At 36.1% G+C, this 19,533-nt stretch overlaps 1 protein-coding gene across 5 annotated transcripts; it reads left to right on the forward strand.

Moving 5' to 3' along the window:
• Positions 1 to 1,512: 1,512 nt before the first annotated feature.
• On the forward strand, positions 1,513 to 7,177 carry LOC122362547 (gastrula zinc finger protein XlCGF57.1-like). 5 transcript variants are annotated; one of them, XR_006253128.1, is made up of 3 exons: positions 1,513 to 1,788; positions 2,149 to 2,292; positions 2,788 to 3,366. XR_006253128.1 is itself a non-coding variant. In XM_043264059.1 (2 exons), the coding sequence occupies exon 2, from the start codon at positions 4,051 to 4,053 to the stop codon at positions 5,689 to 5,691; it is 1,641 nt and encodes a 546-aa protein (XP_043119994.1). In that variant the 5' UTR covers positions 1,513 to 1,820; positions 4,046 to 4,050; the 3' UTR covers positions 5,692 to 7,177. The 5 variants fall into 5 exon arrangements, 3 of the variants coding, with proteins under 3 accessions (XP_043119994.1, XP_043119993.1, XP_043119995.1); XM_043264059.1 differs by lacking the exons at positions 2,149 to 2,292; positions 2,788 to 3,366 and adding an exon at positions 4,046 to 7,177 and having other exon boundaries at positions 1,513 to 1,820; XM_043264058.1 differs by lacking the exons at positions 2,149 to 2,292; positions 2,788 to 3,366 and adding an exon at positions 4,046 to 7,174.
• Positions 7,178 to 19,533: the final 12,356 nt, after the last annotated feature.

Here is a 19,533-nt window from a genome sequence, read left to right on the forward strand (position 1 = left end):
GGATCGATGCCATTCATTTTAGATTTTATTAGATTTTATGCTAATTTAAAGTATAATATATTTAAAATATATCTGTGTCCTGTTTGATGGATAAACGTAATCAAATGCATTTTAAATTTAGTTCATCTCTATAGTTTTTTTTAATATATAAAACCTTAGACAGAATATTACCTGACGACCTGACGAATGAAAATCCACTGAATTGATTTCGACAGCGTGATATTGTAGAAACATCTTTTTTTTTTAAGGTTTTATTTTTTTACTTTAAAAACAGGGATAGCAATATAATAACCACGATTCACCTGATGATTTCTGACAAGTCTTTAAAAAAGAATGAAACTGTAATAATAACAGGATCAATAAGGTTTTCATTTCAGGAAAGCCTTCTTTTGCTTTGTTTCGAACAAGGCTTTCTTGCTTTCTTTTTTTTCTTTCTTTCGAAGTTTATGTAGGAACTAGAACAGAATGAAATGGAGGAATTTTCACACCTGGAGAAAATGATCTGATACATGTGAAACGAATGAACTGTTTGAATAAGTTAATGATTCCATGATCCACTTATTTAGACTTGCAGCGGCTTCGTTTGTTCCAGCTTTTATTCTTATAATCATTACGTTACGGATAACGGTATGTAACCTTATTTATCATAAACCATTAGACAAGCCTTCCGGGGGGTGCTTTTTTTCACTCGAGCACCCGCAGAAAACTCCACGGTGAACTTTTGGTGAATTCATCTTTAGGCTGGCCTACAAAATGCCACGACCGAACAGCTTTATTTCATTTCATTTAGTCGACTACAATTTGGACATGATGCCAATTTCTGCTTCTCATGGAGGTCAGGTATTGATCGAACTGTTCTGAGTCTGCTCTACTGTCAAATTTTAATATAATGTTACTCAATTCATTCAATAACGTGCAGCAGGTTTTCTTTAGAAAATCAGTTTTTTTTTTTTTTATCCTAAATATGGGAAAATAAATTATCATTCTAAAAACGCAAAAGGCTATATGAGTAAAGTTGATGATCCTTTTTTTCTTCTATATTTTTTCTCTCCCCCATTCCTCCTGTGGTTACGGCCTTATTATAATTATACGCTTTTATAATATTCTTTTATAGCGCGAAACATACACAAAAGTAGGTTATTTATAAATAGAATATAGAATGTTAAATACATTTAATGACAAATAAATAACAAAAGCATATATTATATGCAAATACTAAACACTGCTTTAAATACCAATAGTTTTTAGAATTGAATAGAATTTAGAACACAAGATAAAATAATGTTTCTTAATAGCAACAGCAATAACACCATAGGGAAATAAACAATACACGCACATGTGTGTGTGTGTGTGTGTGTGTGTGTGTGTGTGTGTGTGTGTGTGTGTGTGTGTGTGTATTGTGTGTGTATCATATACAGTAGCCAATCATTATGTATTGCATTTTAGACGCATTTATTCATGTCTGCTTAAAAGTGAGCGTCTATTCGTCTGCCTGCGTGCCGCCGTGTCGTGTGACGTCACATTCCCGCGACACGTTAGTAACGCGACAGCTGCATTTTTTTGGACGAGTTTCGAAGTTGTAAACCCGATTAAAGTGGAGTTTTGTTGCAATTCCCAGCGTCGTGTTAGACAGCACATCTCGGCGCCGACTGTAACGGCACAACACCTGAAACATGTCAGACGTCGTTTTGAAAACGGAGGTTAAAGAGGAGAGTGAAGACGCGGGGTACGAAGAAGCGCACAGAACCAAGACTGTAGATGCAAAAGTGTTCAGAGATAAAGAAACAAGTTGGTGACCGATCTTTATTCTGAATACTGAGGTAACTTTGTAGTCTAATTGACGACGTGCACGGTGATGCAGTGACCGGAGCGTTTGACAATATATTGAGTGTTTGGTTATACATTCTTAGTTACCAAGGAAACGTTTAGCAGGATGTGAACGGTTTCTTCAATAATGAAAATTAACAAACACAGTACTGGCCGTTGTAAATTGAATATGGTTTCTGGCTTTCAAATATAAGCTGTAAGTTTCATTTGGAGTAAAATTAAAATCTATGAGGCAAAGGAAACCCAACTCTTCTGTCTCTGAAAGTCTGAAACTGAACCGGCTCAGTACCAACGCCTTTTCCGCCAATTGTTTTTCGTGAGCTGGACGCGTGCAAAGGGATTGTGGGGGACTGGAAGAAGCGGGGGACACGCATGGGGAACTTTCCAAAGTATGGAGAATGAGGGAAATCGAAACTAAGGCTGTATTCGAGGATGCTTGGGCAGATTGATGACCTGCACGATGAGGTATGCAGCTGTGTGAATGAGAAGCAAGGATCTGCAAAAGTCTTGTAGTTTGGATGGGGTGGGCAAAAACATATTTACAAAGGGGGTTCCCTTCATTGTAAAAATACCAAAAGATGTGAGGAGAAAAAAGCATAACATTGCATGAACTCTTAAAAAAGTTACTTTTAAAAAAACAAGGGCTGTTAACTTTATAAATAATGAGTGACTCAGTATAATATATATATGATATTAATTTATAAATTATGAATGAGTTGTTAGGTGATGCTAGAGGTTTTTATTTATTTATAATACATTTTTCTTTGTATTTTTATATTAAGTATAAAAAGTTTTAATATAATAAGCATTTACATGACAAATAATTTTTTTTCCCTTTTTTTTGATTTAACACAAAAGATTGCATACAATAGATACTGGCTCACTTTTATTTCCTTTCATTACATATTTGTCTCTTGATTTTGAATTTATGATTTTACAAGTTTCATATTTTCATTCTAGATCTGATGGAACTCAAGGAGTAACATAAATATCATTTCACAACTGGAGAAAATTATTTGAGCTGCTCACAAAATTGAATAGAATTCTATCACTTGCCCGCTGTGCGCAAGGACTTCGGCCGGTGAAGGAAATCTTAATGCACACATAACTTCACATCTCAGAAATTTCTTTGGCTTGACCTGAAGTGTGGGAAGAGTTTCGTATTTAAAGGAAGACTTGGCATGCTCGTAAGAGTTCACACTAGAGAAAAACCTTGCAGAGGAGTTACCAGTGCCTATCATATCACCTGAAAATGCACTCTGGACAGGAGCCTTTTACCTGAATCGAGTGTGTAGCCATTAACCCTTACAGCACATATGAGAATTCACAGTGGAGAGAAGCCAAGAGAAGTCTCATGTGTAAAGAAAAGCTTGCACATAAGTCACCACCCTGGAGAAAAAAATTTTTCAAATTCATTAGTCAATTAGGTCATTTAACTGTGAAATATATTATTTAATTGTAAACTTCGCTATTTTACTTTGCTGCATTTATTTTAAAAATAAAGATTAAATGCATGTGCAATTTATCTTTTAGATTTTTTTATATAACTATTTTCAGGACTAAATTATTTTATGTTTGCAATCGTTTTGTATATTTTCATGTAAGAGTACCACGATGCTCTTTTGCAGTGTTCGTATGAGTAAAAGTGACTAATAAATGTTGTTCGTGAGGACTGCAGTGGTGTTTTGGACTTTTTTTTTTTTTTTTTTTAAGCTTCTCTACATTTAAAGGTCAGTAAAATGATAATGTATTGGAAATCTCATTAAAATATTTCTCAGAATTTTCTCGATTGGAATTTATGTCTGGGCTAAAACTTGTTCTTTTGTCATTTTGAAGTGCATGTAGAAATATGTATGCTTGCGGAATATAAACGTCTGTTTATAAACTGGTGTTTCAACAGTCATTCTGTCATTTATTAAAAAAAAAATATAATATATAAATATATATATATATATATATATATATATATATAAGCACCCTGGGTTGCCATTTGGCTGAAAACACTGTATTTAATTTCATTTGTTGTCATGTGGGCTCTTTTCTGTTGGTATTGTCAATCTGGCAACCCCCATGTGCGTCAAGTCTGAGAAGGAAATGGCGGAGAGCCCTATCTAATATTTGGACTGCAATAAATGGAACTGTCAAATCTACATACAGCACATATAATATTTCATACTTGTCCTTTTTTAAAGTTGTTTTACAATTTGATCTATTTTAGATCTTATGGAAATCAAAGAGGAAAGTGAAGAGCTGAACGAAGTGGAGGAGAAGCGTCAGAATCCTAATCACTTCACAACTGGAGTAAATGGTTTGAAAATTGAAAAGAATTTCTCAGAAACAAAGACAGAAGCCATAAAATCTTTCACCTGCCCTCAGTGTGGAAAGCATTTCTCCTCTAAAGGAAACCTTAATGTGCACCTCAAAATCCACACGGGAGAGAAGCCTTTCACCTGCTGTCAGTGTGGGAAGAATTTTGCCACTAAAGGAAATCTTAATGTACACATAAGAATCCACACGGGAGAGAAGCCTTTCACCTGCCTTCAGTGTGGAAAGAGTTTCCCGTTTAAAGGAAGGCTTAATACGCACGTAAGAATTCACACTGGAGAAAAACCTTTCACCTGTCCTCATTGTGGAAGGAGTTACCAGTGTAAAACATACCTTAATAGGCACATGAAAATTCACGAAGCCCAGAACCCTTTCACCTGTCCTCAGTGTGGAAAAACATTCACGATGAAAGAAGGCTTGAAACGTCACACGAGAATTCACGCGGGAGCCAAATCTTTCACCTGTCCTCACTGCGGGAAGACTTTTACGCATAAGAGAAACCTTCAATCGCACGTAAAGATTCACGATGGAGATCGATCTCCGCTGTGCGTCGAGAAAGGCGATCGTTTCGGTACGCGCGACACGAAAGGAAATATCGAAAGGACACCTTTCGCTTGCCCTCAATGTGGCAGGAGTTTCAAAGACAAAGAAAACTATAATGCCCACTTCAAAATTCACATCGGAGAAGAGCTTCTCGGATGCAACCGCTGTGGGAAGAGTTTCCCGTGTGAAGAGTATCTCAGCAGACACATGCAAGTCCACGGAGAACAGCCTTTCGCTTGCTCTCAGTGCGGAAGTTGTTTCGCAGACAGAAGAAGCCTTAAGAAACACGCGAGGACTCACGCTGGAGAAAAACCTTTCACGTGTTCTCAGTGCGGGAGGAGTTTTACGCGTAAAGAAGCTTTTAATGTGCACGAACGAGCTCATAACGGAGAAAAGCCTTTTAGATGCCTTCAGTGCGGAAAGAGTTACCCGTATGACCGATGTCTTAAGAGGCACGTCAAAACTCACGCCAAGGAGAAGCCTTTCACCTGCTCTCTGTGTGGGAGAACATTCACGGAGAAAGGAAGCCTTAAGGTTCACATGACGATCCACACCGGAGAGAAACCTTTCGGGTGCTCGCAGTGTGGGAAGAGGTTTAGACGTAAAGGAGGACTTAATGAGCACATGAGAATTCACACCGGAGAGAAGCCGTACACGTGCCTCCAGTGCGGAAAGGCTTTCGCCGTTAAAGGAGGATATAATTTGCACATGAGAACTCACACTGGAGAAAAGCCCTACGCCTGTCATCTGTGTGGGAAGAGTTTCGTACTAAAAGCGATACTTCATATGCACGTGCGAGTTCACACCGGAGAGAGGCCTTTCGTGTGCGTTCACTGCGGGAAAAGATTCCGGCGGAAAGTTAACCTTAATCTGCACACCAGGCTTCACACTGGAGAGAGGCCTTTCGCGTGCCGGCACTGTGGGAATACTTTCACGTGGGCAAAAAGTCTCAAACAACACGTATCGCGCTTCTGTAAGGTTGTTCGGCGCCGATAAAGACGGTACACGCTTTTAATTGAGCAGCAGCCCACTTGAAAGTCCACGCAAATGAGAAGCCTGTTTTTAGGGAAAGTGCTTTAAAAAGAGAACAAGGCAAAACATCGATTCTAGTGCTCGTGTCTGCTCGGAGAGTAAGAAGACCTCAAGTAGCGGTGAATTCACCCCCAAAAAAATCCTTGCTGGAGAAAGAGTGCAAGTGTTCGTATCGTGGAAAGATTTTGCTTCAGTCAGGTTAAATGTAAACGCTCGCTAGAGAAGATGTACATCTTAATGGAAGAGGATTAGGGCCGAGCAATAAAAAAAATTAAACCATGTTGAGATTACATTTTGAGAGAAAACTAAATAAAATATTTAGAATAAACTACATTAGGCTAAAAAACACCAACCTATCTGGATTCATGACGTAAACGTACCTAGGCACATTTTTTAGCGAGACACGAAATGAGCCAATGAGTACATATTTTACTGCATTTTCCAAAAGTAATGAACACTAGAGGCAGTAAAACTCTTTTCAGACAAATTTAGATAAAGTGCAATTTTCGCGTACATACCTGATGTAAGAACACTGCAATACGTAACCCGTGTTTTAGCGCCATTTAGTGGACATTTCCTTTGAAAACTGCTGTGATATGTACTTACTGGTACACACAGTATTTCACATCTTGCTAAAATGTGCTCCAAGGTACGTTTGTACCACGAGATGACACCAGTGTGGAAAACGGGAGAAACACTCTGCAACAAAAATCAGTTTTTATATATGTGTATATGTATGTTTTATTGCTTGGCCTATATCCCCTTCCGTTCAACTTCACAGTTTGCGATTTAAATGTTATGTCATTGATGTGAAAGTAAAAAGAAATTCTAAAGGTGCCATCTGTGTTTGAAAATAATGATGAAGATGCATACACAGCTTGTTGTGAAAATGCTATGTATACTTGATGGCTACACCACGGGTTACTTTTGAGGTCTGACACAAATAAAACATGGAAAATGTACGTACGTTTAATCATTAAAAGCTTTTTCGTAAATGACAGTGATTGTGCTGTCTATTAGACCTGTGCTCATCAAGTAAAGCTTTACGTTTGGAACAGCTTCACAAACAGGCTACGTATCTGTGTTGCGAACATTAAACGGTAGTATTGGGTTAAACGTTTATAGTCCTGACATGGAAAAATGAAGATACAGAGATTAAAGAGCTCGGTGTACGTTCTCAATTCTTCGGTAATGTTTCCTGATGATTATAAATATTATTAATGTAGCAAAGTTTCAGAGAACTTTCCTATTCCTTCAATAAATTCATAATTTGCCTATTGGGTAGGATTAGGGATGTAGATTAAGATCATGTAGGATAAGCCATTAATATGTTTAATTAATGCTAATAACTCGTTAAGAGACACAAAATAAAGTGTTAAAGTGGTTTTAAAAACATTTTAGAGAAAAATGTTTTGGTATTAAAAACAAGTTAATAACATTTTGTCCCATTTATTGATCTTTTAACAATTAGCCTCATCCAGTTTGCCAGATTTTTTTAGAGATGTAAGTTTAAAGGAATTCATAGAAACAAAACCATGCTAATAGCCTTGAACTGCAATTAAGATGAGCAACATGAGTTTTAAGACGATAACAGTAGTAAAGCTATATAAATAGATACTCTAATTTAATGTATATTCAAATGATATTTTTACCTCTTTTAGTAACATTTACAAATTGATGTGTAATTCCAGGTCTTACGGAACATCAAGATTAAAATGAAGTGGATGAGAAACGCCGTTATCAGAAATCCCATTATTTTATAACCAATGATTTGAGCTGCTACAAAAAAAAAGGGCCCTCAGTGAGAAATGAGTTTCTCCTGTAAAGGAAACCTCAATAGGAAGAGTTAATTAGCACGTGAGAAATACATTGATTTTCCTCGTGACGTCATTGTGAGGAGAACTTCATATATGAAGAATCCACACAGGTGAAAAGCCATTCAAGTGAATATAAAGTAAGACACGAGAATCCATCCTGGAGAAAAAAGCTTTCACATGAACAGGAAGTCGAAACAATCGTATGTGTGTTGACTCCGCATCGACCTGAAACCAGAATGCAGCAAACTTCACTTAATATCACCCCTAATAAAGCACAGGAAGGTTCTTTTAAATGAGTCTCGCCGGTGTTATCTTTGGGGAAAAAAGTCTTACAAACACGAGGGACATGTTAATATCTGCTTGGAATGGCTTTTCTGGTACGAGTGACTTGGAACGGCACAGAAGAATCTATACCTTACCTTTTTCACACTGCAGAGAGTACTAAAGCCATTCCGTGCACATCATGTCAGACATATACTATAAGATTCATAGAAGAAAGTATTCGAAAGTAGTTAATATGCTAATGTGGAAATGGGATTATATATCAGAGTTTGGAAGCTGTATAACAGAAACTAAACTTTGCTTGTCATAAAAAGGTCAGATGATCTGATATATGCAAGATTTATCGACTTTGACACACAATCTATAATATATTTTTTTTGCTTTCTTGCATTGTTTGCAGCACATGCATTTACAGCAGTACATGTTTTTCAAATAATAATAATAATTTATTTTAAAAATGAACACAGATGAATTTTGGTTAACATACATTCCCTTAACACAGACTTTTGTAAATATGCCATTTATGAGCCATTTATGCCAAAATATGCAGAAACTTTTAAGGGTGCTTTTAGAAGAGGGTTGTGATTCCAATGTTCCAAGAACTTCCAATGTTTTTTCTTGACAGATAAGCTAAACTTTTTGCCACAGGTTAGCTCTATTTTTGTCAGGTTCCAGACTAATATTAAGATATTTTAAGAACGAGAATTATTTTCTATGGGCATGATTAGTGTAAGGACTGTTTGCAAAGATTGATTGAAAAAAACTAGGTAGCAATAATAGCACATAAACCGCATGTCTTCCCTTTAAGAGAGAATGCAAATATTTCCATAAAGTAAATATCTTTTAACATGTCACGTATTGCCATGAACACGGTGCTAGGAGTGGGCTGCCTGCCAGGGCTCGCATTTTGTTGTTTAGATTAATTACCATTTAGATTAAATTTGTTTCCTTTCACGTCACAACAATTAAGTATGCAACAGTTCTGGCCAACTCCTGATAACCACTCCGTAATCTACGGTCATTCTCAAAGGAAATCGCGTTCGTTTGATAATGGCAACCCTGATATCGCATTATTTTCACATTACTTTCTGCGTAGAGCCGAATTCCTGTGACGCGGCTGAAACGCCGTCGGTATGAAAGCACGACGCACGCCTGCTGAAGATGAGTTACTGCATTACACTGCATGACCTTTAGTGAAGAATGAGTTGTTGTTCTTTGTAAAGGTTATTGGGTAAGTTATACCTATTCTTTCTGTTGATTTGGTTTGTTGTTTTGCCTTTATGCTTATAGGATGGCTAAGTGGAGACAGGACGGGTCTTACTTGGCCTCAGCATGTGCAAAATCCACTAAACCACAGCTCTGGCAAAGTTGTACTTAAAACAAATGTAAGCGATTTTAGTTATTCTCACTGCTTTATTGTCATCAGTGTTTTGTCCAGGATTGTGCAAACTTTCATTGTTTAAATGTGATTTGATTTGATTCAGATGGATTGAGATCTGACAAATTCCTTCTTTGTGAATATGCTTTTATGTTTTGGGTCATTATCATTACTTGTATGGACACTACATTTCGGGATCTGTAGGAATGTGATATGAGAATTGATCTTTTTGAATTATATATAGATCTGTATAAATTCCAAACATGGTCAGCATGGTTGAAATAATGTAACGATTCAGGTTTAGTAAGAAATTAAAGGAATGATTCGCCCATTTTTTTTTTATTTGCTGAAAATTATGTAGATGATTAATTATTTGGAGAAGCACCATTCACGGCAGAGGATCCATTGGTTAGCAAGTAATGTGATGTAAGTGAAGCAATGCTAAATTCCTCCAAATCTGTTACCATGAAGAAACAAACTCACAAAAGAGCTACATATTTGGTGATGATTTGAAAATTGTAAAATTAACTTCACAGTCTACTTCTCTTGACTGTTAATCTGTTTATTGATGGATAATTAGTATAAGAAAGTATATGCAGCCGGTTATACAGACAGAGAACATATGGAGACAAACACGTGAATATGTTTTTCCTGGCATTGTTTGTGAAAGGATGTGAAAAAATAGCATGTGATATATATCGCCTGTGCAAATGAAGCCTTGGCATTGTTTCGTGTCAGATGAGCTCAGAACTTGTGAATCTGTGTGTGAGAATGAGATGTAAAAAAACTAAAAGCTATTAGTTTATGCGATTATTACAAAAAAATAAACTTAGTTGCATATGTTTCAGCGGTCTGACTTTGTGCCACAACAACTTATTGTTCATTATTCATGAAGTGCGGCGTGATATAGTTAGTTCCTAACCGTATCGACCTAGAAAACCTCAACAGCTGGTCTTAGTACACAACATAACTGTAGAACAGTCTAGTTTTAATTAGGTAAAATATTGAAACTCTTTGATCAGCTTTAAATGCGATGCTACTGGTCTAATTGGATTCAATGAACTATGCTAAGCTATGCTAAAAGTGCCATCGCCAGATCGATTGAATGGATTCCAAATCAGTAAAACTCAGCTTATTAACTCCGAGGGAGTCGGAAAATGAGCCAATTTACAAAAAAGTGGAGTGATCCTCCTTTGAGGATGTTTCCAAAACAAAGTTTTATCAAATTGAACTGAAGACAATTTTGTATTTACTTTGGAATTTCTTCAGCAGTATAGTCAAAGTACAGATTGTTATAGATTACTAACAGCAAGCGTACAAAACCTCATGGTCACATACAAGGAGATAAATAAACCCGAAATAGAAATTTCCATGGCGACGCAGAGTTTGGTTTAATGAACTGTCACTAATAGCTTCCTGAATGACTAACACCAATTTGTATGTACAATTGCCTTCAAATCCTCTCGCATCCCTTAAACATCACAGGAGCTGTCACATCTCTCGAGCTGCTACTAAAACCAACAGTGTGGACAAACTAGTGAGCTGTTTGGCAGTGAAGCACCAGCACACGTCCTACTTCAATTTTGATATGAACTGTCTGTTAAGGTCAAGAGCTTTGTTCTGCTCTAAGTTGACATGGCGTGTGTGTGTGTGTGTGTGTGTGCACTGTTCTGGCAGTGAAGCACCAGCATGACACAGCACACTCAAGGCCTTGCATTACAGCTTTGTGAAATCATTGAAATGCATGACTTAACTACTTTCATTATAAGAGTCTTCATTGCTCATTAAATATTTACATTTATAATACTTGAAATAATAAACAAGAAGAAAAATAGCTAGCCACGTATTCTCCGAAACATAAGCTGCAGTATGTAAGCACAAAGTCGATTCACAAGCATGCTAACATTCAGTAAGGCTTGAGCATGGCGTGTGTGTGTGTGTGTGTGTGTGTGTGTTCAGTTTCACATTTCAGTCTGATCGAATGTTTACACGCTCTCTCACATATGTGTGTGTGTGTGTGTGTGTGTGTGTGTGTGTGTGTGTTCGGTTTCACATTGCTCAACCATATTAGAAAAGGAATAATCTATCCCCTTCAATCTAATCGAAATTTCGATAACACTTTATTTCGACGGTCCACTTTGACAATTGTACTGAACTTCATGTCAGCTAGCAGTCATTAGAGTATTAGTAAACTGTCTGCTTAATGTCTTCTTACACTTTATTTTGACGTGTCCACAACATACCACATACTATCAGAAACTTTGCAAGTATATCTCAACCTATTCTACTAACCCTAAACCTAAACCCTAAAACAGTCTACACCGAGACCTAGAAGTTGACATCTAGTTACAGAGTTACTTATCATTAGTAGAATGTCTAAAGTGGACTATTGATTATTTCGTTTTGATCGAGTTTAGTCAAACCGATTAAGGAGTTTACATGAAGTCCATGCATGTAAACGTAGCCGGTGTGTTTACAGTCACACTCTTGCGAACTGCTCTAACTCGAACTTTTAGGGGAACGTTTTTTGTTGTTTTTGCTGTTTTTTAAATGAACGCTGTAAAAGTCTAAGTCATGCAACTAATTGTTAAGCTTCGTGGTGAACAAAAAATGCTAGAATCATCAACTTTTGCTGGTCACAGAGGTCATTTTTTGCAATAATCCAACTGTTAAAATAATATTGTGGTGCTTTTGTCAAGGGAATCATGCAGTGCTCTATAAATCACAGCATGCGCCTTATATTAAAAAAAATAGTCAGACTTAGATTGATAAACAAAATGCATCTTAAAATAAAGCAGACTCTGAAGACTGTATTCCGGATACACCTGATGCAAGCAAATTAGATGTACTGGAGTGTGGATACATAGAGTATTGCCAACGCCAGTATCTCACTTCACAAAATATCTCTGTTTCAGACACATTAATCTTTGATTAAAATATCCAAGTGTTCAGCAAATGTGTGTGTGTGTGTGTGTGTGTGAGGAGAAAAACATGCTCCAATTTGCCTCCCTTTTACTAATCATGCAAATGAGAGTGACTAATATGCACTAATACATTCTTAATGACTTAATGAATAATGCATTGGAAAGACTATGAATTGTAAAATTTTAATAGAACAACAATTTACTTGTTAATATGTGATTATCAAACTTGTGCACATTTTCAAACTCCCTAAACAGGACCATAGAAACTAAAATGGAGCAAAAGGTTTGACATGTAAAAGCCACTTCTGGCACACTGGCAAATTATGCAACTCTAAATGTAGTTAGCTACTGTTTATTAGTAGCTACATACTACTTTTTTGGAAACATCATACATTGTTTTCTTTGGATAGCTCAGCTTGAAAAATGAAAGGCTCAGATCTGCATTTATTAGAGAATGGTACCATTTCGATAGTCCACTTTAGACTATCTACTAGTAATAACTTATTTATTAGAGTATTAGTAGACTGTCTGCTTAATATCTTCTATCACTTTTTTTTGATTGGGTCCACAACTTACTGAGTAATTTTGCAAGTATATGTCAACTTATTTTACTAACCCTAAACCTACCGTAATGGATAGTTAGTGGAATATCTAAAGTGGGCTATCAAAGTAAAGTTAAACCACTGCAAGGTCATGGGTTTGATTGGCAGGGAATTTATGTGCTGATAAAAAAAATGGTGTACCTTGAATGCAATGTAAGTCACATTGGATAAAAGTGTCTGCCAAATGCGTAAATATAAATCCGATACTAAAAACAGATGCAAAAGAGCATTACCTTAGCCATGAGAAGTGGCTATTACGCTTGTTCAACAGATGTTTAGTCAGAGGACAGTTGTGAGTGTTGAGTTCGCTCTGCTGGAGTTTGAGTCCGAGCCATGTTTGTGTGAGCAGAGAAGGTCGTGACTCCAGCATCACACTGCGTCTGTCTGCGGAAAGCCTGTTAGTCAGAAGAGCTGTCGAGCGAGAGAGCGTATGTGTGAGAGCGCTTCAACACAGCAGCTCAGCTTGATGGACACACATTATCAAATGTCATCCCGTCAGCTCGCAGTGTGGCGGAGGAGCGGGGATAGACAGACACGGAGAACATAATGCCAACAGGCAAGACATGCGAGGAGAAAAAGATAAAAGTCTTTATCTTAAAAGATAACAAAAAAAAAGATGCGACTCTCTTGAAAGTCGAAAATGCGGTTTGGACCATCTCTCAGCCATGTCAACATGCGAAGATAAAAACGCAAGTGATGACAAACTGCTGAGCACAAAGAAAGAAACTTGTTTCATGCTTCTTTTAAAGAGGTTACATCATAACGGATTACAAAAAATTGGAAAATATAGGCCTACCTTGTATTGTGTGTCGCATATAGTTATAATGTCACATGTTGTTTTTATTATTATTATTATTTATTTTATGACATAAAAAATCTATGTGTTTCAGACTTTATAAAACGTAATTATAATAACGCATTTTATTTTTTATGTAAGTACAATGGCTACTACTAAGTACATAATTAAGTAATTACCCTTAAAATAAAGTGCTACAGATTTTTTTTTTTTTTGAGATTCTGAAAGTTACAGTATGTTTTCGTAGTAAAGGTCATTTTTATCTCAAATGATCAAGCAGAGTATGATTCATCCAGTGAATTAAAATGCGGTTTATAGAGCAACTACTCCCTGTGAATATGTACATTATTTAATGTATTATTTTATTTTACTTGCAGTTGGAAGTGGGCTATATGTTAATGCATGCACAGCTTCGGTGAAGAACAGAATTACATAAACAGGTTGTACAGCCTCTGCTTTCATATTGTATTAGTCATTTATGTGTAGGAGAACGCACAAAAAATGTTCTGTTACACAATCACCGCAGAGAACAATCAATTTTTGCAGTATGTGGGTTAAGATTGTGTTTTATGGAGAAGTTCGTCAGACTCTCATGTGATGATATAAAACATTTATTACGCTTAATTGTTTTGCTTTATTTAGGCTACTTCGGTTTGTAACGTGTACGCATTTGTCTATTTATTGAACAATTAACCCACATAAGTACAGCTTAAAGTTTAGAAAATGACTCTAACATACTGTGAAAGTTGCATAATTAACTTGAAAATGGCTCTAAATATAAAGTGTCTTGCAATACAGTATGAACACAATAAGTACATAGTGCTTATTTTCTGTATATAAAGTGTGACCCTAGCTTTTAATTATATTTGTTTGTTCCCGAATTACACCTTTAAAGTTGGCATGAAGTGGAAACCCAATTTCTGAATCAGTTTTCAGAATTAATATCATTGATCGCGTTCATCTGTCTCCACTTTTGAGGGCCACGCCCACGTCTCAACATCCAATCAGCAACTGATGCACAGAAGCAAGTCTCTGTCCTACTTTTTTTTTTCTCGATAATTCATAATTATACAAATAAAAAAGGTTCTGTTTCATCATGACTGTAAATGATTGAAATACAGCTACAGGCTTTTTTCTGGGTTTCTGCAAATAAAAAGTCTTAAATTCATAGCATTGCACTAAATGCTGCATGCTGCAAAAAATGTGTATCTCCAGAGTGTATTTCTCCAATTGAAATATCTAATCAGCCGTTAATCAAGATTAAAACAGATTAAATCTTTTTGATATCATCGGAAAAATGATATAGCCATGTGAAAGATAGCCATTGTTGGTTGGCTGGTTTGGCTAAATTTGGTTAAAATTTTATAAAAAGATGCAACACACAAAATAGATGCATTTACTCAACATGCGCAAAAATGTACTTTTTTGAGAAACAACAAAATTAAGTGAATTTGTGCTTAATGCAAGAACAAGTATGCCAGTACATCAGTCAGTATGTAGCAAACAGTTCATTATGGTTACATCCTCCATCGTGGCTTGAATGAAATGAAATTGAAATGCTAAAGTGTTGTGAGGAGAGCTGTGTGTAGAATTATAAGTTTTAATCGGTTTAGAGAAAACATGAATAACAGCTCCTCGGGCTACAGGCCTTTACAAATGAATCATGTACGTACCACTGCGACATAAACATCGACTGGTGTGAGTTCCCGTGTGTGTGTGTGTGTGTGTGTGTGTAATCATCTTAAGCGTCAGCTCAATGGACTGATTCAGTTGCCAATTAGCACATTACAGCTAACAGATGGCCACTATCAAAAAGTAATTAAATGGCGTACTTTTTATTAAAAGCGAACTGAAATGCAATGCTCACATCCTCATCGGAACCATTTTTTTCGCCGCTATATTCATACACTTATTTGTTAACTATTATAACGTCAATTTCCTAAAGCACTGATGCCAGTGGTGAAGGTCATCAATCATGGTGTAGATGTGATTGAAGATAATGTGGTTCAGACTCTGAGATGGATACGTTTAGTTTCCTCCATTGGTCTACGATGTAACAAATGACTTTGCATCAGTGACTGATGAAGGTCTTTTTGAGGCTGGGAATTCTAGTATAGACTCTTGAACAGTAAAGATCGATTGTTGCCAATGATCTACAACCTCTGGAGAAAGCGAGCCATTATTCAACTAAAACAAACAATATAGATGTATTGATAGGATCTAGACCGTAAAAAGTGTTTACTGCAACAGATGACGGTAACATTTCATTTTAGATAGTCCACTTTATACATTCTACTAACAGTAAGTAACTTAACTATTTCAACTAGCAGCCATTAGAGTATTAGTAGACTGTCTACTCATTATCTTCTAACGCTTTGGTTTTTTTATTGTTTCTATCACTTTAAATTCTTCTCGTTATAGCAGGATGGATTCTGATTGGCTGTCAAAAAGAACGTTCTGGAAATGATTCCATTGATATAGTTTCTCTGTGCTTTTATTATTATTGTTGTGGTTTTTGAACCTATTCCTTATTACTGAGAATGATTTTTATTGGCATTTTATTGGATTTTTATTGATGTCCTTATTATCTTTATAGTTATAGTGCTCGGTGTGAACAGTCTATTCTGAGACTTAGACACTGAATTAAAGTTGCTTAATAATGTAAATAATTACCTGAATAACTCTAATATAGTTTATTTTTAGTTAAAAATGTCATTTTAAATGTATTAAATATATTTATGCGTTATTTGCTTCTTCTTTTTTCACGTTATTTGTGAAATTTCAAAACTGGTTTCGATTTTTTTGTGTGCTCGTATGCATTTTTAGAAATTAAAAAAAAAAAACAATCTGAAATACCTGGCCCAAAATAAACCGCCAAAAAAGGACCAATTTTTTTTTTTTTATTTTACCAGATTTGTAAATAATTAAACTAGGGTCAGATCAGTATGTCACCTTCTCAAATATAAAGTCTGGATGTCAGAAATACTTTTTTATTTTGATAAATCTTGAGTTTTTTGTGATTACTAAACTGACTTTGTTTCCGAACGCAGGTTAAAAATCGCAGCATTATCATGTAATTAATTGCAATGACACAATATTTAATACAATCTCAATTAGCAGACGTAAGAGTGAACAGAGCGGTTCATGCGATTCTTTTCTACAGGTCTACAGACCTGCTACGAGACTTTCCCTCCAGGGACCACTTCAGTAAATATTGTCTGAAAAGAGGCTGAGATGAAGCCTGCGGTATGATTTCTTTGAGGCTGAGATGGAAAGGAGGAGATGTTCACTTGTTATTTGGCGGTAGGTCGATAAAAATAGAAAGGAAATATATTCTCTCTTGTCACACTGCACTCCAGACCGCTCCTGACAAGAAAAGAAAAGCTGTAATGGAAAGATTGTGTTCATTTGTTTAAAAGGCCCTTCAGTCTCATCCTTGAATATAGGATAACACTTTGCATTAAATACACATCATTTAAATACAAATGCATTGCAATGTTTGAAAAACGTACTAAATATTCGACTTTTTTTAATTTATCATGCACAATATTAAAAGCGTGGATAGATGTGTTTCTGTAATTTCTCATCCGATGTTCAATCTTTTTATTTTTTTATTTTTGGTCTGTAATTAGAGACTTAATGACTCTCTCGAAATCTCTTAGTGTTTGATTCATCAAAGCGGTGGATCAGATCCTTCATCTATTTTTCCATAATTATAACTCGTATATCAAATTTCGGTCATGGGACTGGAAACCTGTTACACAAATTGCACGCATATAACATTCTTCTTGATTGCACTCTTAATTATTATAATTTTCTTCCTCTCATTGATCTCTGGATGGAGGTGGAGGAAAGGAAACAGAATTACCTTTTTTTTTTATTATTATTATTATTATTCCCTATTCTCTATGCAGACCAGAGCAGCTCCTGAGAGATGTATGGATGAAGCGCTGAATGAAGTTCTCAGGGTGCTGTTTATTGGAGCTTTTTGGCTTATTGGAGTTTTCATCTGTAGCTGTGAGGACGTGGCGTTGCCGTTTTACAAAAGTGTTAGAAAGCTACACAATAATTCCCTTTTCTCAGTGCTTTGGCTTGGTTTTTTCTCCGTCGCTGTTTCTTCGTCCGGCTGCAGAGCCTTTCTGCTTTTTCTCCCATTGTCTCTGCTGGTAAAGTGCGATAATAAGCATTTTCAACTGTCTAATTATCACTCTTTACATCAACAAACATCCCTACTAGCATATCTATAGGCAATGCAGTCAATCGGCGTATGGATTCTCTACGATGTGATAATACAGAACTAAAACGCTTTTTATAGAAAACTAATTTCTACACCATTCATAAGCATTCAGCACCACACTACTGTGCTCACATTAAAATCCCAGCCTTGTGTCATTTTACAATTTGATGTATAATTCACATTTTTTAAATAATTTTGCAGAGTGATCTCAATCCAAATGGCATATATTTACACAGCATTAGATTTTGCATATAGATATTTAAAATAGAGACTTAAAACTGAGATGTTGCATTACATCGAATAGATTTGTTTTAAATTGCATGAATAAATATATATATATACGTATATAAAAAAAGTGCTTTTTGAAAATTGCGCAATGTTATACTGTGCATAAACTAGTTTGTGTAAACTTGGAAAAACTGCATCTTCTGCAGCATGGAGTATTACATTTAATCTTTCCAAAGCTACGGCTGCATATGTAGCAGCCAGATAATTGCATATATTGGAAAACAGAGTTAAAAACACGATAAGCTCATGTTTGTCTGGGGAGAGAAAGTAATAGAAAAAGTGACAAGCTGGAGGCTTCATTTATTTAACTTTCAATCCGAGAACAGAAACATCAGCAACAAATTCCTCATGACTCTGCAAACTTCTTCTCCTCTTTCAATTCGGCTCTGTATGCTCATATTAATGTTCCTGTTCCTCCCGCCTCGTATCCGGCTAAGAGTGAGGAAAAAAAGTCAAACTTTTTAAACGAGTGTCACTTTTGTTATAAGTCAATATCATTGTCACTGTAACTGTAACTCTTTTATCGTTGTAATTGTGACGGTATTACACGGTGATTTATTTCTGTTTGAAAATCGTTTTTAATTGCTATTTACAATACACTTACAACACTGAAGATCTGCATCATTTTGATAAAATGCGCTGAACCACCTCAGTAGAGGGCAGTGTGGCTTATAAAACACCATTGATGTCTAAAGGATGTTTGAAGAAGAACTGTGATGCTTCCGCTAGCAATAGAGAGCTACTGAATGCAACTTTAAACATGTTTTGTGATAGAAAAACTTTGCATAACACGTATCACACAGGGTCAGTGGTTTAGCTGCAATTTCTGAAAAACCTTCAGTCAAACTGGGGAAAAAACACACAATAATGGCAAAAGCTTTTATAATCCATCAGGAAACACAATTAGCATTTCCGAGCAAGATCTAGTCACTGAGTTTGTCGGCGTTGCGTAGTTCGTGCTCTAAAATGTTTTATAGACATGCACGGAGATGTCATGCCCTATTTTTAGGGGGCACCAGTGACAGTTTGCATAATCTAGTGGCGTAATTTTATACTATGCGTGGCTAAATGTTCAAATCCGGATTAATTTTTATTTATTTATTTTTTATAATGAACCAAGCAAAATCACACATGAACCCGACTGCCAATAAAAGCCTTCATTTTCTTGGAAAGCAACAACCCTTAAAAATCTAGACATAAAAAAAAACTCCTGTCAAGATTTGCTAAAGACACAGACTGAAAAATCAGCAACGAAAACATGTGGAGACATTGATTCTTATGCATATCCCTTAATGTGAGTTTCACTGTCAGACGATAAATGTGTATTTATTTAAATGAATCACGCAAGGTGATTCACTCAGGTCACTTTTCCTGTGTTTGCACCGGTGACATGGCTACAATTGTTGCTAATTTGTGCTGCTTTTGTGTTGTGTTGGTCATTATGGAAATTATCTGGCTGTATCTGTGTTTTTTTAATTTGAT

The sequence above is a fragment of the Puntigrus tetrazona genome, chromosome 18 (assembly GCF_018831695.1).
Source record: "Puntigrus tetrazona isolate hp1 chromosome 18, ASM1883169v1, whole genome shotgun sequence".
Taxonomy (NCBI): Eukaryota; Metazoa; Chordata; class Actinopteri; order Cypriniformes; family Cyprinidae; genus Puntigrus; species Puntigrus tetrazona.